This window comes from Brassica rapa, chromosome A03 (assembly GCF_000309985.2).
Source record: "Brassica rapa cultivar Chiifu-401-42 chromosome A03, CAAS_Brap_v3.01, whole genome shotgun sequence".
NCBI lineage: Eukaryota > Viridiplantae > Streptophyta > Magnoliopsida > Brassicales > Brassicaceae > Brassica > Brassica rapa.
In genome coordinates, this window is record NC_024797.2 from 37,796,203 (window position 1) to 37,821,841 (window position 25,639).

The 25,639-nt window shown below is 42.7% G+C and overlaps 1 protein-coding gene, 1 long non-coding RNA gene, 4 other non-coding genes and 3 pseudogenes across 6 annotated transcripts; 8 read left to right on the plus strand and 1 right to left on the minus strand.

Moving 5' to 3' along the window:
• Positions 1-14,133: 14,133 nt before the first annotated feature.
• LOC103841621 lies at positions 14,134-15,902 on the minus strand. Its single transcript, XM_009118176.3, has 2 exons — positions 15,149-15,902; positions 14,134-15,047 (listed from the first exon to the last, which is right to left on the minus strand). The coding sequence occupies exons 1-2, from the start codon at positions 15,671-15,673 to the stop codon at positions 14,370-14,372; spliced, it is 1,203 nt and encodes a 400-aa protein (XP_009116424.1). The 5' UTR covers positions 15,674-15,902; the 3' UTR covers positions 14,134-14,369.
• Positions 15,903-18,725: 2,823 nt separating this feature from the next.
• On the plus strand, positions 18,726-20,084 carry LOC108869795. The gene is made up of 3 exons (XR_001956223.2): positions 18,726-19,092; positions 19,171-19,243; positions 19,918-20,084. It is a non-coding gene; the product is annotated as an uncharacterized LOC108869795 (long non-coding RNA).
• A 2,463-nt stretch (positions 20,085-22,547) lies between these two features.
• Positions 22,548-22,666, plus strand: LOC117133285. Its single transcript, XR_004457093.1, has one exon. It is a non-coding gene; the product is annotated as a 5S ribosomal RNA (ribosomal RNA).
• A 265-nt stretch (positions 22,667-22,931) lies between these two features.
• Positions 22,932-23,050, plus strand: LOC117133291 (annotated as a pseudogene).
• Positions 23,051-23,380: 330 nt separating this feature from the next.
• On the plus strand, positions 23,381-23,499 carry LOC117133194. Its single transcript, XR_004457030.1, has one exon. It is a non-coding gene; the product is annotated as a 5S ribosomal RNA (ribosomal RNA).
• A 373-nt stretch (positions 23,500-23,872) lies between these two features.
• On the plus strand, positions 23,873-23,991 carry LOC117133188 (annotated as a pseudogene).
• A 379-nt stretch (positions 23,992-24,370) lies between these two features.
• LOC117133166 lies at positions 24,371-24,489 on the plus strand. Its single transcript, XR_004457007.1, has one exon. It is a non-coding gene; the product is annotated as a 5S ribosomal RNA (ribosomal RNA).
• A 351-nt stretch (positions 24,490-24,840) lies between these two features.
• Positions 24,841-24,959, plus strand: LOC117133289 (annotated as a pseudogene).
• Positions 24,960-25,306: 347 nt separating this feature from the next.
• Positions 25,307-25,425, plus strand: LOC117133133. The gene has a single exon (XR_004456974.1). It is a non-coding gene; the product is annotated as a 5S ribosomal RNA (ribosomal RNA).
• The last annotated feature ends 214 nt before the right edge of the window (positions 25,426-25,639 follow it).

Here is a 25,639-nt window from a genome sequence, read left to right on the forward strand (position 1 = left end):
TAGTGATTAGCTTCCGAGGGGTAGAATGCGAAATCCCAACAGGTACCGGTAGTGGCCTCACCTAGGATGGCAGAATACGGTCACTTAAAATTAAAACTAAATACCCTCGGGTTATTAAGAACGTTCGGGTCCCCATGCAGTCTCCGGGTCGTGAACAAATTTCTTCCGGGCCTGGAAAAGGTAAACCTCCAGGTTCTTATTGACCTCCTGGCCTGACTACGATCTCAGGATCCAAAGATAAAACCTCAGGGGCCTCAAGAGACCTTCGGGCTAAATTCTCAATTCCAAACTTACGGAAAAAAGGAAATAGGGTTTTGCAGGAAAAGAAATTCATTACCAAAGAGTATCTTTCCAAAGAAGAATCAAGAAAGGCAACAAGAAGCCATTATTCAAAAAAACAGACTCGACAAAAAGCAACAAACATCTAGAAAGGTGGACTGGCCGAGACTCGAGACTCTGCAGCGGACCTCGAATCTACTTGAGGGCACCCTCCAAAGTGATGATCTGATCGTTCAGAACCAAGCAGATGCCGACGATATTCTTCTTCAGGGTCCCAGCATTCTGTCCTTCCTTCCTTCCAGCCATTCTTTCATAAGCTCCCATCTAGCCGAAGGTCTCACATGCCAAATCAATAAGTCACACTGCGCTGCCATGTCTCGCACCCGGTTACGAAGAAGAAACAACTCAGTAAGAAGCCTCTGTCGAATGCCCATCAACAGTGAATCTCCAATCACGGTCCTGGAGGGGAGTGGCCTAGTCCTAGCAGCTGGCGGTGTTACCCTAGTCAAACGAGGTGGGTGAGCATAGAAAGGGCGTCTTCTTCGCGCTCCAGCCTGCTGATATTCGTCATAGAGGGCAGAAACAGGGAGTCTCACAATATTCCCTGGGGAGTAAAAAATGAAGAAATTAGACCCTACCAAGACGGGATTCTACTAAAGAAAGGACCAAGACGCATAGATTTACCCCAAAGACGACTGTGACGCAGGACAGCCTTGCTCATCAGGAAGTGCACTCCACGGAAACGTCGAGGAATCGCCAACATCTTTTTCGCAATGGTTTCCCCAAGAAAGGATACCGGATAAGACACATCTGAAAGCAAAATCAGTTGTCAGCAAACCAACAACTAAAGAAGGTAAAAGCGCCCGGAGCAAGGCTTACCAACGGTACGCCAGAATGTAGGATAATGGAAGACTTCCTGGATCTTCATAAACACGTACCGACTGGTCCAGTTGTCCCCAAAGGGGTAACTACCCCATGTACCTCTTGAAGGCTCTTCAACCAAGGGAGCACAGTCACGAGGCTGGAGGAGGTAGAACCCAGGCATGATCGTCAGAGGGGCGAAGTAGTAGGAGTATAGAAATTCGTGTATCCCGGTATCAAGACCATAAGTGTAATAACCCTCACGAGCAGATATAATTTTGGTCGAAAAATTTCTTTAAGATCAGTTTGAAGATTGATCAATCAGAATTTAAATAAAAATCGATACGGTGAATTAATCTCGACGGGGCTGTCTTTTGGTCGAAAAACCATCTCTTAATGGTTCTGGTGGAGTGTTAATTATTATTGTCGATTTTTATTCATGCTAGGCGAGTTTATTCAGACCAGGACGAGATTCGAATGATGAAAAATATTTAGTCGAAACAGTCCGAAAAATATCGACAAAAGTCTGAAAATTATTTCTGAACAGTCACATGCTTTGTACCTTCTAGCCTACTTGCTTCCTCAGTAATTAGGTCACATGACCTGCACCTACTTGCTTGCCTGCTTGCTCATTAATTCAGTCACATGATTGTCACCAGCTGCTTGCAGCTTTCTTCTTGGGAGGGAAAGGACAGCAGCTTGCTGTTGAAAGTGCTGAAGCTGCTCTCCACATGTCCTTTCTCAGCCTTGCATTGTGCTGAGTGAAACCCTCACCTGAAGAAACTTCTTATGTTATAAAACACCATCTTCTCTCTTCTGGTAGTCCATAACCACAAGAAAGCAGAGAAAATATTCAGAGAAAATCAGTGAGAAAGATTAAGAGAAAAATCTGAGAAAAATCAGAGAAAATTCAGAAAACTCCTTGGATGATTTTTCTTCATCACCTTAGTTCAGTCTGATGATGTGTGGAAGATAAAAAGGTGAGATATTCAGAATAAAACCTAGGTCTTGTTCTGTTTCTGATCTGAACTGAAGCTTGATGTCTCTTTGAAATCAGTCCAGCTGTGAGCTAAGCTTGAAGAAGATAATCATCTGAGTTCATCCGGGCACCAGTTGTTGTTGTAAGCTTCAGTCTCTTGTCTCAGTCATCTCTTGATCAGCATCAGATGTTGTTTAGTTAAGCTGTTGTCATTGATCAATTATCTAAGCATTTCTTCGGTTCAGATTTAATTATTTCGGATTAATAAATAAATCAGTTTGCTGGAATAGAATTACCTCATCTATTATGAACTGATTGGATTTAATCTGAACTGAACTGGTCATGGTCTGGACTACACCTGAGCTGAACTGATTAACCTTGTTGTAAACCAAGCTGTTAGGAACTGATTTAAATATCTTCTTCAGAACCGAACTGTTGGATTGAAGATCATGTTATGAACTGCTCTGTTTCAGGTCAGTGGTCGAGTAAAGTTGAAGGATAAGACTGGTTCATCAAGTAAAACCGATTTCTGTCTAGTTGGTTGTGGAGTTTTGCTAGATCGGTCCAGTCACTCTTTGTAGCCGCTCAGTCACTTGGTTTGAATTCAGATATCAAGGAGAGTGGTCGGATCAGTCAGATAATTGTGACTGTTTTGAATCTCAAGTGTACCGGAAGTGGAGTGTGATTAGCTTGAGCCCGAGTCTAGTCTTGATTAGCCAATCTCAAAGAATTAAAGGTCAGTCTAGATAGATGATTGATGAGTAGTGAATGAATATTCTTGATTGAATGTACTGATTGTAGATGATTGATAGGCTTTGTCTCTTGATCAATATTGAATTGGTAAGGTGTTTACTTAGTGTAAATACTTATTAAATATTTATGAATGATCACAGATGATTATTCCAAACCTTAGTACTTGTTCTCAAGTACTAATACATATGTATAGTATTAAATATAATTAAGTGTGGAAGTATTAATCATGTGAAGTCTTATTATAAACATGTCTTCCAAAATATTCCCGTATGAATGATGATTACCGTGAATTGGTCCTGCGATATGGAACAAGGTCACGAAAACACGATGATGGGATCGCACCCTGGAGGCCGTGTAACTGCATGCAGCGTTAGATGTTCAATTTTTGAATATCTGATGGAGATGATGGTGATGCTAACTCGCTAGACTAGTTTAGCCTTTGTGGTTTCTCGGGTCTGGTATATATATATATATATTATTATATGAATGATATGAGAGACGGGAATAGGAAGTGAGGTATATGATTAGATTCACATTGATGGAAGAATATTCCTTATATATAAATATCCAGATATGGAATATATTTCCACTGCGTACAGATGAAGTTGATTGCTTGAGATATTATTAATATATGTTGGGGTGCGGGACTAGGCTCACTGAGTAAACTAGTTACTCATGACTCCTTTGTGATGCAGGTAACCAATAGGCGGGAGACCTTACTCTAGGACGGGAAGGAACAACATTAGCCAGCGGTAGTTTTATTATCCTTGCAAAGTCATTTTGATATATCTCATGTATAAGATTTGTTGACCGAAAACCTCGAGGTTAATTTATAACAAATTTTGTAAGATGCTGTTGAATGATATATAAAGAGTGTTTTTAAAGTACGGGTACCATATGATATTAGTCCTTGTCCGCACGAACTAACTATCGGGTATTGTTTTTTTCGGGTTGCAAAGCCTAGAGTGATATCTGATAGGAGCGTTGGTGTTCTTTGGTTGTTGGTCTAAGTCGATCAGAAGTATTCTGAGAACCTCGGATCAACCATCGAGGAACATCAACCGTGTCATTTCCGGTCAACTACGATTGGGAGTGTCACAAAGGTGGTATCAGAGCATGGTTATACGATGCTAGAATGGGACTTGTTTCAAATGTTTTTCGAGTCAAAATGAGTCGCAAGGATAACTTGGATATGCTGGCTTGTTCCTTCATTTTAGGATAGATAGTCATGGGTAGTTGCCTAACAGTGATATTTCATAGCAGAAGCACCGAGACAAGCTTGAACGGGTGGACCGTACTTACCGATGTTAGTATCACCAGACTCGAGTTTGCTACCCTCATGGTGGGTTCACTACTGCCCTGTTAAGAGTCAGTAATGTCATGCCTTCCTTTCGTTCTTTTGAATTCTAGTGGGGGTTGCCAATTCTTTAGAGAGAGATATGGGACATAATTGATACATCGAATACATCTCCGGACTCGTGTGTTATCGATGTCAAGGTGGGCGTTGTTTGTGGTCCGATTCAGAGCGATGCGACTGCACATGATCACCTAGATGCACTTATTCTTCCAGCTTCTCAAGTCTCCAGCTTATGCTGAGACGTACAAGAAACAGAGCCGTACAAGCCTGAATTGTTCAACATTTGTTTGGAGCTTAGCGTTGGAGGAAGAGATGGTTCAACTGTAGTACAAGACGATGGACACACATGCACCTTTCTGTTGGTAACAAGACATCTTAAAGCTTATGATGGAAAGAAGTAGTGGGACCATAAGATACTGAAGAAACACTAAACCGTTTGAGGTATACTTTGGCTTGAGGCAGATTTGGGATGAAACACCCAGAGCAAAAGATTGACGTGGCCAATGTTCAGAGAATTACATGAAGGATTTGGTAGCAAGCTATTTGGAGATGAACGCGATGAGTTGTTGGTCGAGAGTCAAGAATTACTTCAAAGAGGTGAGATCGAGTTGGACAGATCTCAAGAGTTCATGAAGTAGAATTTTCTACACAAGATATGGGACCGATTGAAGATTCAGTTTACGGAGTTGGTACAGTGGGATGTTTCCGCCAGGAGGTTCAGGTTGAGTTAATCATATAAAACAATTTCAGCATGAAGATATGTGGTCGAGTGAAATTCATTCATCGATTATGGTTTGAAGAATAAGCCAAAGATCATATGGAAAATCTTTGGGAACTTAGCCAAGAATTTTGGAGTAGATAAAAGACCATAGAGTTTCAAAACTTCGAGGAGATGTTAGAGTATGACGCGAATAGTAAAGAAGTTATTGCTGAAGAAGTTCACCAAATTCTGCAGACCGTTTAATTCCCAACCAGTGAAGATCGAAGATTATTTTAAATCAGTGGGTTAAGTCGCTGGGATGATTTTGGGTGTACGTTTCATCAGATCAAGATCGAGGAGTCTGAGTTGTTATGGTGGTGACATGCCAGGACAGCATAGTCAGGATCGTCCAAGTGTGAGAAATTCTTGATTATTTGCATCAATGCACTTCAGTGAATCCTTTGTGAAGAGTAAGGATGATTATTTTACCCTTGCCCATAAAGTTACCCGGTTCCTTTACCTATACCTAGGGTACCAGTAGTTGGACTTGTTCACGCTTCCTTACCATTAGTCTTGATCCAAGTGTTAGGCTATTTGGGTAGAGCCTACACTTTATGGTTGTCTGGACCGTCAAAACCCCTGAAAGGTTCAATCACATGTTTGCTTCTTATCTCATTGTGTGTTGTGTGCATTTTTAAAATTTTATAAATGATTGAAAAAAAAAAAGTTATGTGAATTGTGATCAAGGTGTCGTAAGAGACCTTGCCTATGGATGGAATTCTCCGCCCATATTGTGTTTGATTCGGGAACAACACATGGTTGTAGTTCCTGAGCGATGTCATAGTATTAGAGAGGATTCACTTTTGTGAATTCAAGTCTACCGTTCATATTTGGAAGTACGGGCTGCCAGTTAAAGTTATGGTATGCATTTCCCCATTCCTCAGTACTTCCGTTAGAGCGGTATGTTTCTATCTAGAGTGAGATTGGCTATTTAGTTACCGAGCTCAATTAGGATGTTGAGGAAATAATTTTTTTTGAAGAAGACTAGTCGCCAATGGCCTACAATTGCATTCTACCAAGTGTTGGAGCATCGTTCGTATCAGTCATGGGAGTTGAAGACCTTTTGGGAAAAGGTGAAGTTGTGTATTCCATTATCTTGATCATTAGGAAAAGAGGAGATGACAAGGATCAGAATATAGTGAACAATCAGATAGCTAGAGAATTTGAAGTTATGCTTAAGGAATTGGAAGAGTTGTTGCTATCTAGAAGTAAGCTGTTCAATATTCTTGTTGAACCTGGATTCGCTGCCATAGCCTAGGGATCTCACCAAGTGGTTCTTGCCATGTTCTAGTAGTAGTCAGAAGATTATGAAGAGCGTCTCAGATAGATCAGAAGTGTAAAGAATACTGTAAGTGAAATTATTCTTGGAATGGGTGAGTGTGTTTATTTGAGAGTAGCACCCCTGGTCCGAATCATATTGGTGTGATTGATCGTGCATGTTCTTGTTTGATTGTTGCACGGTTAATCAAGTTAACATTGACCAGACTGGAGATGTTACATTCACGTATGGCACATCACCTCACGTTCCGAATTTCATGTTGTTGTTATGGGGGAAAGTCAGACAGAAAAGGTTGAGAAGTGATAGTCTACATATACAAGATTGTTAGAAAAAGTATGCAGACCGCAGTTGACAAGAGTTGTGCAGAGTAAAGAATTTGGTTATCTTGAAAGTGGCTGATCAGAAAAGAAAGGATCTGTTGGGGGAATCAAGGGATCGGCCATGAGTTATTTTAATATGGGAAGATTAAGATAAGGTAAGAGCTAATATCCAAAACTCCTTTCAGAGATTGTTCAGTAAAGAGTGTACAGTTACGTTTTCAGAATTCGGGGATGAATTCTTTTGAGGGGGGAAGAATGTAATAACCCTCACGAGCAGATATAATTTTGGTCGAGAAAATTCTTTAAGATCAGTTTGAAGATTGATCAATCAGAATTTAAATAAAAATCGACACGGTGAATTAATCTCGATGGGGCTGTCTTTTGGTCGAAAAACCATCTCTTAATGGTTCTGGTCGAGTGTTAATTATTATTTTCGATTTTTATTCATGCTAGGCGAGTTTATTCAGACCAGGACGGGATTCGAATGATGAAAAATATTTAGTCGAAACAGTCCGAAAAATATCGACAAAAGTCTGAAAATTATTTCTGAACAGTCACATGCTTTGCACCTTCTAGCCTACTTGCTTCCTCAGTAATTAGGTCACATGACCTGCACCTACTTGCTTGCCTGCTTGCTCATTAATTCAGTCACATGATTGTCACCAGCTGCTTGCAGCTTTCTTCTTGGGAGGGAAAGGACAGCAGCTTGCTGTTGGAAGTGCTGAAGCTGCTCTCCACATGTCCTTTCTCAGCCTTGCATTGTGCTGAGTGAAACCCTCACCTGAAGCAACTTCTTATGTTATAAAACACCATCTTCTCTCTTCTGGTTGTCCATAACCACAAGAAAGCAGAGAAAATATTCAGAGAAAATCAGTGACAAAGATTGAGAGAAAAATCTGAGAAAAATCAGAGAAAATTCAGAAAACTCCTTGGATGATTTTTCTTCATCACCTTAGTTCAGTCTGATGATGTGTGGAAGATAAAAAGGTGAGATATTCAGAATAAAACCTAGATCTTGTTCTGTTTCTGATCTGAACTGAAGCTTGATGTCTCTTTGAAATCAGTCCAGCTGTGAGCTAAGCTTAAAGAAGATAATCATCTGAGTTCATCCGGGCACCAGTTGTTGTTGTAAGCTTCAGTCTCTTGTCTCAGTCATCTCTTGATCAGCATCAGATGTTGTTTAGTTAAGCTGTTGTCATTGATCAATTATCTAAGCATTTCTTCGGTTCAGATTTAATTATTTCGGATTAATAAATAAATCAGTTTGCTGGAATAGAATTACCTCATCTATTATGAACTGATTGGATTTAATCTGAACTGAACTGGTCATGGTCTGGACTACACCTGAGCTGAACTGATTAACCTTGTTGTAAACCAAGCTGTTAGGAACTGATTTAAATATCTTCTTCAGAACCGAACTGTTGGATTGAAGATCATGTTATGAACTGCTCTGTTTCAGGTCAGTGGTCGAGTAAAGTTGAAGGATAAGACTGGTTCATCAAGTAAAACCGATTTCTGTCTAGTTGGTTGTGGAGTTTTGCTAGATCGGTCCAGTCACTCTTTGTAGCCGCTCAGTCACTTGGTTTGAATTCAGATATCAAGGAGAGTGGTCGGATCAGTCAGATAATTGTGACTGTTTTGAATCTCAAGTGTACCGGAAGTGGAGTGTGATTAGCTTGAGCCCGAGTCTAGTCTTGATTAGCCAATCTCAAAGAATTAAAGGTCAGTCTAGATAGATGATTGATGAGTAGTGAATGAATATTCTTGATTGAATGTACTGATTGTAGATGATTGATAGGCTTTGTCTCTTGATCAATATTGAATTGGTAAGGTGTTTACTTAGTGTAAACACTTATTAAATATTTATGAATGATCACAGATGATTATTCCAAACCTTAGTACTTGTTCTCAAGTACTAATACATATGTATAGTATTAAATATAATTAAGTGTGGAAGTATTAATCATGTGATGTCTTATTATAAACCTGTCTTCCAAAATATTCCCGTATGAATGATGATTACCGTGAATTGGTCCTGCGATATGGAACAAGGTCACGAAAACACGATGATGTGATCGCACCCTGGAGGCCGTGTAACTGCATGCAGCGTTAGATGTTCAATTTTTGAATATCTGATGGAGATGATGGTGATGCTAACTCGCTAGACTAGTTTAGCCTTTGTGGTTTCTCGGGTCTGGTATATATATATATATATATATTATTATATGAATGATATGAGAGACGGGAATAGGAAGTGAGGTATATGATTAGATTCACCATGATGGAAGAATATTCCTTATATATAAATATCCAGATATGGAATATATTTCCACTGCGTACAAAAGAAGTTGATTGCTTGAGATATTATTAATATATGTTGGGGTGCGGGACTAGGCTCACTGAATAAACTAGTTACTCATGACTCATTTGTGATGCAGGTAACCAATAGGCGGGAGACCTTAGTCTAGGACAGGAATGAACAACATTAGCCAGCGGTAGTTTTATTATCCTTGTAAAGTCATTTTGATATATCTTATGTATAAGATTTGTTGACCGAAAACCTCGAGGTTAATTTATAACAAATTTTGTAAGATGCTGTTGAATGATATATAAATAGTGTTTTTAAAGTACGGGTTCCAGATGATATTAGTCCTTGTCCGGACGAACTAACTATCAGGTATTACTTTTTTCGGGTTGAAAAGCCTAGAGTGATATCTGATAGGAGCGTTGGTGTTCTTTGGTTGTTGGTCTAAGGCGATCAGAAGTATTCTGAGAACCTCGGATCAACCATCGAGGAACATCAACCGTGTCATTTCTGGTCAACTACGATTGGGGGTGTCACAATAAGGCTCCCCGAAAAGTCTTCCAGGATGAAGGAGTAAGTTGAGAAGTTCAAAAACCCAAAAACGATGATATTTCAGGCACAAGCGAAGGGACGATCCCCCGAAAACCTGCTACCAGATACGCCTCAAAGATGGCTATTTCGCCTGGCCCCATCAAGAGCGCGCTCAAACTCCAAAGAAATCCTCATCTGCACCAAAGAATGGATCCCGTACTTCCTCCGTATCACCTACAGACCTCCCCCCTGAATTTCAGAACGCGGGCCATCGTCTAGAACGAGGGAACCACATTGCTTCAAAGGCGCCCTTGGAATCACCTCACTATCAGTTTCAGAAACTTCTCCGAAAGAAGCAATATGGGAGGAGAAAGGATCAGTAAACAGGCGGCAAGGTCTCACACAACCACCCACGAGCGAAGTAGGAAGATTGGAGTTCATCTTCTTGAATAAAGGATGAATGAAACTCTACTCATCAGGCACCCTAAATATGTTGGGGTCGAAAACGGTCACGACGAAGTTAACATCCAAATCTCCACAGTATATAATTATGACTCTCCGCAACATTGCTTTTCGAGATGAAGTTTCATCTGGAACTCCATTTAGATCAAACATATGCCATCGAAAACATACCCAAACCAATTACGGAAAAGTTCGAGTATGACAATAGGAACACGGACAAACCAAGCTCGAACATTGCGCAACTACCGCACATGCACGCTGTCCGGTCGCTACGTTGCGACCGAGCTCGAGCCAAAGCCCGGTCGCTACGTAGCGACCGAGCTCGAGCCAAAGTCCGGTCGGTACGTAGCGACCGAGCGTCCGTCCCGCTCGGTCGCTACGTAGCGACCGAGCTCGAGCCAAAGCTCGGTCGCTACATTGCGACCGAGCGTCTTTCCCGATCGGTCGCTACGTAGCGACCAAGCTCGGTCGCTACGTAGTGACCAAGCTCTACCGAAACGTCGATACGACACCAGTCCATGCATTCTCGTCAATTCTTCAACACTATTTCCGCCATTCTAAATCATCGATCAAACTTTGCGAAAAAATAGCGGAAAGTTCATTCTTTATCGAAAGAAGTCGCGATAAACATTTCGAGTCAGAAGACGACCCAAAGGGACCTAAGACACGACTCGAGGCCCATCTCGCGATTTCTTAACCAAAAGCCCGTAAACCATAGGACGGTTTACGCTTGGTTCGCAAGGGAAGATAAATGTCAAGTTTCCGCGGATAAATACGTAATTTTGAAGATAATTACGAAGATCGGAAAAAATAGAATATCTCCATTTTTTGCTATGATGGCTTAAGGGCAGAAGAGTAAAAGCGTAAACCGACCTTGGAGCGTGTATATAAGGAGTCCTAGGTGAGAGGCATGCAGGGAACTTTTTCAGAGCAAACTTAGCACTTGGAGCAATTTAGGCATATTTCCATTTTTGTTATTTCGAGCTGCGAGTCAATTAGGTTTAGCCGTCTTAGGGTTGCTAGAACTAGGAATCTCGCCGAAAGCTCTCGAGTCCAGGCTTATAGCTTGTTGTAACGCTCAAACGCAGTTTCGGAATAAGATCAACTTTACTCTCTTTTCGATTTCTTATACTTTATCGTTGTTATTCTCGTGTTCTGATTGCTTGACATGTGGTATTAGAATATATCCGGGACCTCTGGGAAACTAGGAAAACCCTAATTTCCCAGAGGTCCCGAATATCTGCTAATACCACACGTCATGCAATCAGAACACGAGAATAACAACGATAAAGTATAAGAAATCGAAAAGGGAGAAAAGTGGATCTTATTCCGAATCCGTGTTTGAGCGTTACAACAAGGTAAGTGTCTGGGCTACGACAGCTGTCAGCGAGATTCCTAGTTCTAAAACCCTAAGACGGCAGTAACCTAATTGAGTCGCAGCTCGAATAACAAAAAACAGAAATATGCCTAAATTGCTCTAAGTGCTAAGTTTGCTCTGAAAAAGTTCTCCCCCCCCCATGCCTCTCGCCTAGGACTCCTTATATACTCGCTCCAAGGTCGGTTTACGCTTTTACTCTTCTGCCCTTAAACCGTCATAGCATAAAATGGAGGTATTCCATTTTTTCTGATCTTCGTAATTATCCTCAAAATTTCGTATTTATCCGCGGAAACTTGACATTTATCCTTCCTTGCGCGCCAACCGTAAACCATGCTACGGTTTACGGGCTTTTGGTTAAGAAATCGTAGGATGGGCCTCGAGTCGTGTTTTAGGTCCCTTTGGGCCGTCTTCCGACTCGAAGCGTTTATTGCGACTTTGTTCGATAAAGAATGAACTTTCCGCGGTTTTAACCGCAAAGTTTTATCGATGATTTAGAATGGCGGAAAATATGAACCGAGTTCGCTACGGTCTTTGGGAGATAGCATCGAAGGTTTGACGAGAATGCATGGACTGGTGTCGTATCAATGTTTCGGAAGAGCTCGGTCGCTACGTAGCGACCGAGCTTTGGCTCGAGCCCGGTCGCAACGTAGCGACCGAGCGGGAAGAGCGCTCAGTCGCTACATAGCGATCGAGCGGGACAAACGCTCGGCTGCTATGTAGCGACCGAGCTTTGGCTCGAGCCCGGTCGCTACGTACCGACTGAGCTTTGGCTCGAGCTCGGTCACTACATAGCGACCAAGCAGGAAGGACGTTCGGTCGCTACGTAGTGACCGAGCTTTGGCTCGAGCTCGGTCGCTACATAGCGACCGAGTAGGACGGACATTTGGTCGCTACGTAGCAACCGAGACCGAGCGGGATAGACGCTCGGTCGCTACGTAGTGACCGAGCTTGGCCGAGCTTGATCGCTACGTAGCGGGACGGATGCTCGGTCTCTACGTAGCGACCGAGCTTTGGCTCGAGCTCGGTCGCTACGTAGCGACCGAATAGCGTGCATGTGCGGTAGTTGCGCAATGACCGAGCTTGGTTTGTCCGTGTTCCGATTGTCATACTCGAACTTATCCGTACTTGGTTTGGGTATGTTTCCGATGGCTTATGTTTGATCTAAATGAAGTACGAAATGAAACTTTATCTCGAAAAGCTATGTTGCGGAGAGTCATACTGATTTCTTCTCAAAGTGGGTGGAGGCAGAATCATACACGAGTATAAAAGATGTCCAAGTTGAAAATTTCGTATGAAAACATTATCTGTAGACATGGAGTTCCTTACGAGATCGTAACTGACAACGGATCTCAGTTCATCTCCACCCGATTCGAAGAATTTTGCAAAAAATGGATGATACGATTAAACAAATCAAATCCCAGATATCCACAATGCAACGGTCAAGCCGAGACAATCGATAAGACCGTTCTAGACGGACTTAAGAAACGCACTAAAAAAGGGCAGGTGGACAGAGGAATTTGAGGGAGTACTTTGGTCACATCGCACGAACCCAGGACGAGCAACAGGAGAAACACCTTTCACCCTCGTGTACGGGACATAATGCATATTTCCCGCAGAAGTCGAATTCCCCGGCGTCCGAAGAAGATTACTGCCCGAACGAGAAGAGCTCAACAACACCATGCTCGCAGATAATCTCGACCTCGTCAACGAGCACCGGGATCGAGCGATCGTCCGAATTCAAAATTATCAACACACAGCCGCAAAATATTATAACTCCAATGTTCGAAATCGCCGATTCAACGAAGGGGATTTAGTTCTGCGCAAGGTTTTCCAAAATACTGCCGAGCGAAATGCAGGAAAACTCAGAGCAAACTGGGAAGGACCATACAAAATCATAAAAGTTGTCCGACCAGGTTCCTATGAAATAGCCAACATGCAAGACGAGAAGATTCCAAGAACTTGGAATGCAATGCATCTCAAAAAATACTCACTGAACAAATCACTTCATAAACAACCGAACTACGAGACGGCTTGATCTCCAAAAGGGATACGTAGGCAGTTTGTCGAAAGACAAATTCAGCTGTCCCGCTCTCAGAAAAAGGGGGAGTGGGTATATATAGGTATACTCGTATACTCCCAAGTTTAAAATATCTGACCAGGCTCTCGATATGTTTGAAATTTTCTACCTTACAAACCGCACAATCACCTTTGGTCCACAAATTATATTTGTGTCCTAAAAGAACTCGCAAATTCACCAGTCACTAGGGAAAAATCATCCTTTGGCATTGCGAGACGTCGCAAAGACGCCTAAGAAACTATTTCCCATCCGACAAAACAAAACCCCCGTCTAAAACAAAATATGCACTAACATTTCCTCAAACACGTACTCTTCGCGAAGACCCAAATGGAAGTATCTACCACCAAGTTAGTTGCTGATCACATCAAACTCTTAAGCGTCCTAAACAGATAAGGCCATCTCACGAAGATGACCGTCACATATCCGACACAAGGATAATACCGCTATAAAAGAAATCCGAAATTTTGGTCAGCACTTCTAGGAGACTTAAAAATTGTCCTTAAAGAGATGCTCTATTCCAACCAGACAAGTCGTATAAGACGAGAAGCTATTGCGGACTTTAAATCGGTATGGAATCAGGTCGAAACTGTAACAGGATACGTAAGTCGAATTAGTCCTCGCACTCCCTAAAACCAGAAGTAAACCTAGGTCTTGCCCTAAACCCAGCACACTGGTCTTTAACATCTCAAGGTATGATATCGAAGATATGAGATCCTAAAGCACGCCTATATGCTTATATTTAACGTCCTCAGAAATCCCACGAAGTTAGGACTTTGCAGAAAATTCTCGAAACGGACAACAAATATAGCATTCCACTTTGGAGAAAGATATAAGATGACAACTCATAAGCTTCCTTCTACACCATCCACTTACATAAACGCAAACTGATCATCCATTCATAAAATGCCGCAAAGGGGCAAGGATTCAAAGCCACAAGCGACCAGTCCAAAAACATAAACATGGCCATACAAGGCTAGAGCAAGCACTAATTCATAAACAAGACCGCAACCTTGATCATACTCGGGAATCTAGACCTCTCCTTCACCCGTCGCTTCGTCCAAACTCGGAGCCGCACCATCTCCGCCTTCCCCAACCAGAAGATCTTGCCCCTCAGGGACTTCCGAGGATGTCGGGAGGATGCACTCAGATTTCAGGTCAGCCAGGATGAGTTCAAAACTCCCGTCCACGACCGCCAGATCCTCCTTGTCGGCAGACAACCTGGCCTCCTCGGCCTGTAAAGATGAAGGGGTCTCACCTTTGAGCGCCTGAACCACGGCCATCCCACCATCGATGTTCAATAGGACCAAATCCCTACTGCAAACGCACTCAAGGGAGCTTAGAAAGTCGGCGATCCTCGTCAAACGGGCCTGAAACTCAACGCGCAAAGCACCTTTGGCCTCCTCGACTCTGCGGTTCGTCGATTCATCGCCATTCTCAATATGGAGTTGAAGTCGACGTACCTCCGAAGACTTGTACTTCCTGGCCTTCTTCTCTTTAATTAAAGAAATCGTCGTCTTCCCATGGTCCCTCTCAAGCTCGCCAATAGGAACCTCCAGCTTGGACACCTTTGCGAAATGAGAATCCTCGACCGCTTTCATCATAGCTTCGAGCTCTGACAATTTGCCATGCGTCTCCGTAAGCTCTCTCGCAAGACGACTGGCCTCAGAACTGCAATTGTTTATCATCCCATCGATCAACGATATAAACTGCAAGATGAAGCCACAATTAGAGATGCGAAGAAAAATGGGGTGGGAAAAATCCAATGCGACGAGAATAAAACACCAAAAAAAAAAAAAAATAGACAAACCTTTCCACGAAGTCCTGACGCCAGACTCAACCCCTCCGGATGCGAAGGCTCCCCATCATTGCCCTTCGTACACCTCCTCTTCCGACTCCTCACTGGAACAGTTGGAGTAGCACTGGGAGCACGGAACACCAGGATGATTTCATTTCTGGTTGGAGGCGGAGGCATCGATTCAGTGACCTTCTCCTTATCGTCAAAAACGATCGGAGTTGTAGATGAACCAGACGGCTGGGCCGAGGCATCAGAAACACACAAAATTCCCGTCCCGGACTGTTCCCCCGCATCTTGCGGAGCCTGAACCACAAGATCGACAGCTGGAGTGACAACCGGAGCAGAAGAAGATAGAGGCTCGGCGCAAACGTGGATAGGTTCCTTCTCAGCTTTACGGCGAGCCATCTTCTCTCGGAAAGAAAGGAAGCCGGCGACACAGGCTGGAGCATTGTCGGAAGGGGTTGACTCCGGCGCCTGGGAGGAGGCCTCAACCATCTCAGCATCAGAACTCTTCTTGTCGTTTTGGGAGGAAGACATCTTGAAATAAAAACTAAGGAGAGTTTGGAAAGAGAGAGGAGGTGTGAAGAAAATGAAGGAATGGGAACTCAATACTTATAGAGGTATGAGTATGAGATTTCAATATATATATAAATAATATATATTTTTTGTATAAATTTTTTTTTTCTTTATTGACATTTGGTAAACGAATCTTCGGGTATAAACTTCGTCCAATACGCCTATCTTGCCTAACTTGCTAAACCGCGCGCTAGAATCTCATCATAATCCACGATTCTAACGGGCTGGGAGACTAAGTGTTGGGTTAAAAAACGGACACAATTAAGTTAACATCCGAATATCCGTAAAAATCAGCATGAACGTTTTTAAGAAAAGTAATATTCGTAAAGAGATCTTTACGAAAAACCTTGCGGTAAAATCTTGCACTAATCTCAGTTGTTTCATCAAAAATAAACACCCGTAGTCCAAGAACACGTTCATAAAACGTCAGAAAAAGATCCAAACAAGGTCGCCACGTAGCGACCTGTCCGCGAACGAACCGGTCGCTACATAGCGAGCAACCAAACCACCCAACGAGGTCTAGAACGCGACCACAAACCCACTTACGATTCTTTAAGTATGAGCTCATAAATACTATGGCGGTTTATGTTTTTATTATAAAAACAAATATATAGATAAGTTTCCGCAGAAAAAAATGTTAAGTTTCCGCGGATAAACATGAAGATCGAAAAAATGGAATATCTCCATTTTTCATTTTAGACGGCTTAAGGGCAGGAAGGGAAAAGCTTAAACCGACCTTGGAGGAGTATAAGGATTCCTAGGCGAGATGCACAAGGGGAGAACTTTTTCAGGGCAAACTTAGCACTTAGAGCATTTAGGCAACTTTTCGTTTTTGTTATTTCGAGCTGCGACTCAACTAGATTTTCAGTCATAGGTTGTTACAACTAGGAATCTCACCGACAGCTCTCATACCCGAGGCTTCTACCTTGTTGTAATGCTCATACGCGAATTCGGAATAAGACACCTTTTGCTCTTTTTTACGATTTCTTATTCCTTTTCGTCTTTACTTTTGTGTTCTGATTGCTTGGTGTGTGGTTTAGCAGATATCTGGGACCTCTTCAAAATTAGGGTTTTCCTAACTTTCCTAATTTGAACGGAAATCGACTGTGTGAATTTCGGTTCTCACAACCATTATCATGTGAAGCCGTAGAGGTCTTGAGATCCTGATCTTTTGATCTTGCTGCACTTGTCACATCTTCTAACGACAAAGTATCCTTGCCGTACTTAATCGTTTGCTTGAGAGAGTTGAACCGTGAAGGAAGCAAATTCAGGAGCAGAATCGTTTGTACCTCCTCTGATACAATTACATTCACGCTTGACAGGTAAGAGACAATCTTAAAGAAGTCATCGATATTATCATCCATATCTCGAGTATCGACCATCTTGAAGGTATAGAATTTGTGCTGCAAGTGAATTTTATTCGGTAGAGTCTTTGAAAGATATAACCTCTCCATTGTAGACCGCGTAGAAGCAGGTGATGTACACAACTCGATCTTCCTTAAAACGTGATCTCCAATATTGAGAATGATCAGATTCATCGCCTTCTCCGATCTTTCAAGCGTTCCGGCTTCCTCTTCACCAACTGCTCCATGTAAACATCTTCGCCTTCATCCTTCCGAATCGCTGATACAGAAGTTGATGTAGACTCTTCTAACACATCCTTTAAACCAAGAACAGACAGATGCTCTAGCATCCTCTTCTTCTACAATGAAAAATCTCCCTTCCCATCAAACCGCTCCACCTTAATTCGTGCATTCGCCATTGACAACCACCAACCTGACTCTGGTACCACTTTGTTGAAACCACAATGGCAAGAACAGTTTGATCTTAAACCAGAATCAAACACACAAACTCGCGACACACTCTTTGATACACTCGCCGATGTAAATTAGAAAATGTGAGTTTGCAGAATAATTGATAACAGAATAAGAACGCGGAAAAGATAGAAGAATTTGACACAAGAAATTGTTTACCAAGGGTTTAATAAGAGAACGGCTAAACTAAATCGACTCAAACCTAGGACTTAGCCGGAGATGGGTTCATATTAAAAAGGAAAGAAGAACATTAACTTGAGAATCCTAATTAAAAGCAACTTAAACCAAGCTGTGAGTATTTTCTATGCTAACTAATTGCATTCACTACATACGATTCTTATCTGTATTGATCAGGCAAACATTGGACAAAACATTCCTTTCTCAAGAATGTCTAGCTAAAATATCATCTTCTCTTCATGTCTCTAATAGGGTCTGGTTCCGATACAGGCCTTAAAAAATATAGACACAGAATTATAATGATACAAATTTAACGTGAAAGTTTTATCCACTTCCTGCTGCGGTAGAATATAGTAGAATATCCAATCGGGGGTTTTTTTTGTTCTTTTTTTTTGGTGCAACATCCAATTGGAGTTCTTAAAAGTTAATATGTCTCTTCTTTTCTCTCTTACGAAAGCAATGATAAACGGCATCAAATCCTAAGGTAAACTACCTATAATACATTTGATTACCACTTCTTCCAAACCTAAGTGTGGTCCTTCATGTTTTATGTGCATTCTGCCGAGAAACTAGGGTCCACAACTAAAAAATTTTATTCTTTAACGTATCTATGTATATTGATATAGGTTTTATACCACTTTGAGAAAAGCAGGACCACCTATAGTTAGGTCATTTCATAGGCCCTAAGTAATAGGGTACGATTTCACTACCACTACTATCATGTGGATAACATCAGCTCATATATGAATGTGAGAAATAATTATTTGAAGGTTTTAATTTCGAATTTTGAGGACCATGTAATTTGCGACTTGTGAAAGGTACAGAGATTCAGAAACTAAGAACATCTTCACATGGGAAGAAAAGAACAGTACGAATCTATGCATGTAACTACCAAGTAAAACCTTAATGATCACATGAATAGAATTTACCTCATGCTATGCTGTGTATTGATCCAAACAAATTGACTGATATCGACAACTTTTGGACTCAAGTCTATTGTCTTATTTGTGGGGAGAGAAAAAGTTGGTTAATGCATTGCTCTCACAGCCTGGTGTTTAAATTCAAGATCTGGTTCGATTCCTATTGATCGAGTAAATAAATGAAACTGTAACACCCCGGCCCAGGCCCAAGTGGAAAAGGCCCAACAGAGAGAAACCCTAAGTAACCTTAATCCTAACAACTATAAAAGGAAGTGCCTCCCTACAGCTGAGCCATCAGACACTCACCAAGCGAAGCCCTGCGAGAATCGAGAGCCGCCGCCGCCACCATTCCACCGAGGAAGCGCTGCCGTCGACCACCGCGCGCGCAGTCCAAGTCGCCGATCGCGGGTACCAAGCCGTCGGCTTCTCGATTCTGTGGAGTGTAACCGCCTTCGTTTAGATCATTAAGGTAAACCTCATATCCCTGTTCTTCCTAGTCATTGGTGATGACATATCTGAGATCTAAAACCCCTTTTCTCTCATCCAGACTTCTGAGAACCAGATCCGGAACAGAACCTACTCCCTTCGCTGTCCTAGAACCAGATCGACAACCAACTAAGGTGAGGACTTCTCTGTGAACTCCTCTCAAGATTCCTAACCCTGTATAGTATTAGGACGTAACTAGTATGAACTAGGTTTGTTTGATGATGAATGAATTCAATGTTGAGATTGATGTGTTGTTTTGGTAAATGATTGAGAACCTAGAGGAACTAGGAGGAAAGAAAGTAAATAAAGAAAGAGTCTAGAATGACTACGGAAAGAAAGAGTCTAGAGTGACTAAGAAAAGAAAGAGTCTAGAAAGACTAAGAAAATAACTGAGAATTGAATGAAATACAAACCACCGAGGGACTGGTGGGGAGTATGGGAAACGCGGAGGCCGTAGCGTTCAAAAACGGCAGGGTAAGAATAGAGGCGCCGGTAAGATTGAGTCACGCCGAGTCTTGGCGGGAAAGGGTCGTAATACACTGCAGAGGGTATAGACTACATCCAAGGGAACCGGATGCCGAGTGTACCAGGACAGTCGGCTCCATAGGGATGCAGCAAGAAAAGGGGAGGGTTGGTCCGCTTGAGCTGTGTAGGTCCTAGGTGTCTAGGTTGATAAATGTGAATTGCTAGTCCTTATTAGATTACTTTTTAATACTTGCTGTGTTATGTGTTTTGATATGAGTTAACGGGTTCCTGGAACCCGTCCTCACTGAGTATTTCCCAAAATGCTCACCCCTCCCTTCCGCAGTTACGACCGAGGAAATGCAGGAGTAAGGTTGGAGTGGTGCTGGTTCTTGGGTCGGGAAATGCATTTATTTTTGTTTTCTTTATTTTAAATCTTTTGTCCTTTCAAGACCAGTGTTCAAACATGTTTTCCATTAAGGATTTTTAAGCAATAAAAAGGATACGAGTTTTCTTTTTTCCCTTTAAGTTGTAAATTTCATAAAGGGGACCGGTAAGGAATACACGGTGATGTTGGAAAAGTAGACAAGTGTACCCTTACCTCGTCCTGGGAACCCCAGGAGGAGTTGGGGAAGGGACGGGTCTTTCAGAAATCATCGGCAAATTCGCGTCAAGCAGTTCAATAAAATCTAAATACACTTATGCTGATGTTCCATAGATGAAAGACATGAGTAATATATGTTCCTTAAAACAAATTTGAAGAAAATAAAAACATATGTTCTGAAAACAAAGATGAATAGTGTATTAGTTTCTAAAACAAACCTATGACTTTGTAACCTTGGTATGCTTTCATTTTTTGGTTCGATACGTATGGACCGCTTTATTTCGTATTCTCAAATTTGAATTTGTTCTATGGGCTTTTATTTCTTCCCATCGTGCAAGTTTTTTCTCATTGCACTTATATATTTTGTGACTTCTAGTTAGGTTTTCTTGTCTTTGAGATAATGCCCATGTTGTCCACTCTCTTGGGATAGTGATGCTTTATTACTCTGGCTTAGGTTTTTATGATTACTAAGTTTAAAGTGCTTAAGCCCCTGTTGGGGTTAAAATCGGTCACGACGGAATTAATGTCTGAAAATGCCCGGAAAAAAAATTTCGCAATAAAAAGTTCGTATAATTTTTATTGAAAAGTTTATATGACGAGTTATTGATATATTTTATCGACAACAAGAAGTAAACATTGTTCGGGTCAAAAACGGTTATCTCGAAATAAACGTCCAAAAATTGCGTTTCTGTACGAAAGCTTTCTCGAAACACTCTCGGCAAAAGTTCTGGAGCAAAATACTCGAGAGAAATGGATCACGGAACAAAACACGCAGTCCAACTCATTCGTTCGAACATTTTGAGGTGAAGAACTGCACAGACGCGTCAGATGTTTGGCTATGGATGATTACCTTCCCATGGTTTGATTGAGCCCATCGTTTGACGCAAGATAGAGCTTTGAGTTAGCATTCCAATGCCACCAGTCTGAGGTCAATCAGCATCCTATAGCATAAGGTATGCCCATTTTATTGAAGGATGGACAGAGCACACTGTCCAGGTCGGCAGATGGCCGAGCTGGATCGACCAAACTACCAGCTCGGCGGATGGCCGAGCTGGATCGACCATGAGACCTGCTCGTCCATCCACCGAGCTGGACCAGTCCAGTTCAGCGGATGGCCGAGCTGGATCGAACACACGACCAGCTCGGACATCCGCCGAGCTGGACCATTCCTCTTCGGCGGATGGCCGAGTTGGACCATCCGCAAGCTGGACCAAACACGCAACCAGCTTGGCCATCCGCCTAGCTGGAACAAACATGCTGTCTTCAGCCCTTCATTGCAACTACCCCCCTTCAGGATTAGAACGAACCTGATCTTGTTTCATCTCGATCGGAGTCACCGTTGGAAATTTACTATTTAAAAACCGCAAAAACTCGTTCTCTCGAACAACATTCGGATTGATCGTACAAAACGGCACCGGTTATATGAATACCTCGAATTGCCTACGGTATACGAGGATTTTGAATGTTCTTCGAAATCGAGTGTTGGAGTCAAAATCGGTCAAGACGGAATCAATGTCTGAAAGTCAGTAAAAATCCACATGGACGTTTTTACGAAAAGTAATCTTCGTAAAAAAATCGTTGCAAAGAGCCTTGCAGTAAAATCTTGTTCAAATCTCAATCGAACCACTAAATACCGATTGTCCGAAGGTAACAGACATGTTTCCAAATCGGCCACGGACAAACTCGAGTATGGCAATCAGAACGCGGACAAGCCAAGCTCGATCGATACGCGGCGACCAAACATGCACACAGCTCGGTCGCTACGTAGCAACCGAGCACGCGTACTACTCGGTCGCTAAGCCCGAGCCAAGCTCGGTCGCTATCTAGCGACCTAGCACGCGTACTACTCGGTCGCTACGAAGCGACCGAGCCCGAGCCAAGCTCGGTCGATACGTAGCGACCGAGCACGCACACTGCTCGGTCGCTACGTAGCGACCGAGCTCGAGCTAAGCTTGATAAAGTTCGGTCGCTACATCGCAACCGAGCACGCGTACTACTCGGTCGCTACGTAGCGAACGAGCACGCGAACCGCACGGTCGCTATGTAGCGATCGAGCTCCGAACTTATCTTGGTCACTACGTAGTGACCGAGGACATGCACGTTTCGATCGTTACGAAGCGATCGGGCTTTCTCAAAACGTCGATACGACGGGAATCCATGCATTCTTGTCTACTTTTTAATGATATCACCCGAAGACCATAGCTGAACCATTTCATTTTTCTCATCACTCGAAGTCATCGATCAAACTTTACGATAAAAACAGCGGAAAGTTTGTTCGAAACAAAACAGCCAGAAAATCATGTGGGCCCCACAGCCTTACACTTTGATTGGCCGAGAAAAAGGATATATAGAAACGAGAGTGTTGTACTGACGGGTACGATCATACCAGCACTAATGCACTGGATCCCATCAGAACTCTGCAGCTAAGCGTGCTTGGGCGAGAGTAGCACTAGGATGGGTGACCTCTCGGAAAGTTCTCGTGTTGCACCCCTTTTTATTTTTTATTTTTATTTTTCAGCCTAAAACGAGTCTAAACTTGGAAACCTCATAACTTTTGAACCAAAATGAACTACGTCGCCCATAGCACCATTTTGGAAAGCCCCATAAACCATAATGGGCGGTGAATAGACGGCGCAAATTTGGCCTCAAATTCAGCCGTTTTCACCATCAAACGGGCTGCAGAAAATTATGGCACGTAAAAAGGATCGAAAGCATATTTCGCTGGAAACAAAACGGCCAGAAAATCATGGACTCACGGGTGCGATCATACCAGCCTTAATGCACTAGAACCCATCAGAACTTTTCAGTCAAGCGTGCTTGGGCGAGAGTACTACTAGGATGTGTGACATCCTGGGAAGTCTTCGTGTTGCACCCTATTTTATTTTTTTTATTTTTTTTTTCAGAGTAAAAGAGTCTAGACTTGGAAACCTCATAACTTTTGAACCTTGAGGAACTACGTCGCCCATAGCACCATTTCGGAAAGCCCCAAAAACCAGAATGGGCGGTGAATAGACGGAGCAATTTTTTAGGCTCAAATTCAGCCGTTTTAACTCTCAAACGGGCTGTAGAAAGTTACGGCACGTAAAAAGGATCAAAAGCGGATTTTGCTGGGAGCAAAATGGGCAGAAAATCACATTGGCCCCACGGCCTTACACTTGGATTGGCCAAAACAAAGGATATATGGAAACGCGAGTGTTGTACTGACGGGTGCTATCATACTAGCGCAAATGCACCGGATCCCATCAGAACTCTGCAGCTAAGCGTGGTTGGGCGAGAGTAGTACTAGGATGGGTGACCTCCCGGGAAGTCCTCGTGTTGCACCCCTTTTTATTTTTTATTTTCAGCCTAAAACGTGTCTAAACTTGGAAACCTCATAACTTTTGAACCGTGAGGAACTACGTCACCCATAGAACCATTTTGGAAAGCCCCAGAAACCTTAATGGGTGGTGAATAGACGGCGCAATTTTTCGGGCTCAAATTCAGCCGTTTTGACCCTCAAGCGGGATGAAGAAAGTTAAGGCACTTAAAAAAGATCGAAAGCGGATTCTCAGGTTGTTTTTGATGCTTTCTTAACGCCATTAACCTCGACGCACTTTTTCGCTCAAAACAAAACGGCCAGAAAATCGTGTGGGCCCCACGGCCTTACACTTGTATTGGCCATGAAAAGGATATATAGAAACGAGAGTGTTGTACTGACGGGTGCGATCATACCAGCACTAATGCACTGGATCCCATCAAAACTCTGCAGCTAAGCATGGTTGGGCGAGAGTAGAACTAGGATGGGTGACCTCCCGGGAAGTCCTCGTGTTGCACCCCTTTTTATTTTTATTTTTATTTTACAGCCTAAAACGAGTGTAAACTTGGAAACCTCATAACTTTTGAACCGTGAGGAACTACGTCGCCCATATCACCATTTCAGAAAGCCCACGAAACCATAATGGGCGGTGGATAGAAGGTGTAATTTTTCGGGCTCAAATTCAGCCGTTTTGACCCTCAAACGGGATGCAGAAAAATACGGCACGTAAAAAAGATCGAAAGCAGTTTCTCAGGGTGTTTTTGATGCTTTCTTAACGCCATTAACCTCGACGCACTTTTTCGATCGAAACAAAATGGCAAGAAAATCATGTGGGCCCCACAGCCTTACACTTGTATTGGCCGAGAAAAGGATATATAGAAACGAGAGTGTTGTACTGACGGGTGTGATCATACCAGCACTGATACACTGGATCCCATCACATCTCCGCAGCTAAGCGTGCTTGGACAAGTGTAGTACTAGGATGGGTGACCTCCCAGGAAGTCCTCGTGTTGCACCTCTTTTTATTTTTATTTTTCAGCCTAAAACGAGTCTAAACTTGAAAACCTCATAACTTTTGAACCGTGAGGAACAACGTCGCCCGTAGCACCATTTCGGAAAGCCCCAGAAACCATATTGGGCGGTGAATAGATGGCACAATTTTTCGAGCTCAAATTCAGCCCTTTTGACCCTCAAACGGGATGCAGAAAGTTACGACACTTAGAAAAGATCGAAAGCAGTTTCTCAGGGTGTTTTTGATGCTCACACTTTTTCGCCCAAAACAAAACGGCCAGAAAATCATGTGGGCCCCACAGCCTTACACTTGTATTGGCCGAGAAAAGGATATATAGAAACGTGAGTGTTGTACTGATGGGTGCGATCATACCAGCACTAATGCACTGGATCCCATCACATCTCTGCAGCTAAACGTGATTGGACGAGAGTAGAACTAGGATGGGTAACCTCCCGAGAAATCCTCGTGTTGCACCCCTTTTTATTTTTATTTTTCAGCCTAAAACGATTCTAAACTTGGAAACCTTATAACTTTTGAACCGTGAGGAACTACGTCACCCATAGAACCATTGCGGTGAATTGACGGTGCAATTTTTCGGGCTCTAATTCCGCCGTTTTGACCCTCAAACGGGATGCAGAAAATTACGACACGTAAAAAAATCAAAAGCAGTTTCTCAGGGTTGTTTTTGATGCTTTCTTAACGCCATTAACCTCGACACACTTTTTCGCTCGAAACAAAACGGCCTGAAAATCATGTAGGCCCCACAGCCTTACACTTGTATTGGCCGAGAAAAGGATATATAGAAACGAGAGTGTTGTACTGACGGGTGCGATCATACCAGCACTAATGCACTGGATCCCATCAAAACTCTGCAGCTAAGCGTGGTTGGGCGAGAGTAGAACTAGGATGGGTGACCTCCCGAGAAGTCCTCGTGTTGCACCCCTTTTTATTTTTATTTTTCAGCCTAAAACGAATCTAAACTTGGAAACCTCATAACTTTTGAACCGTGAGAAACTACCTCACCCATAGAACCATTGCGGAAAGCCCCAGAAACCATAATGGGCAGTGAACGGTGCAATTTTTCGGGCTCAAATTCAGTCGTTTTGACCCTGAAACGGGATGCAGAAAATTACGGCACGTAAAAAAGATCAAAATCA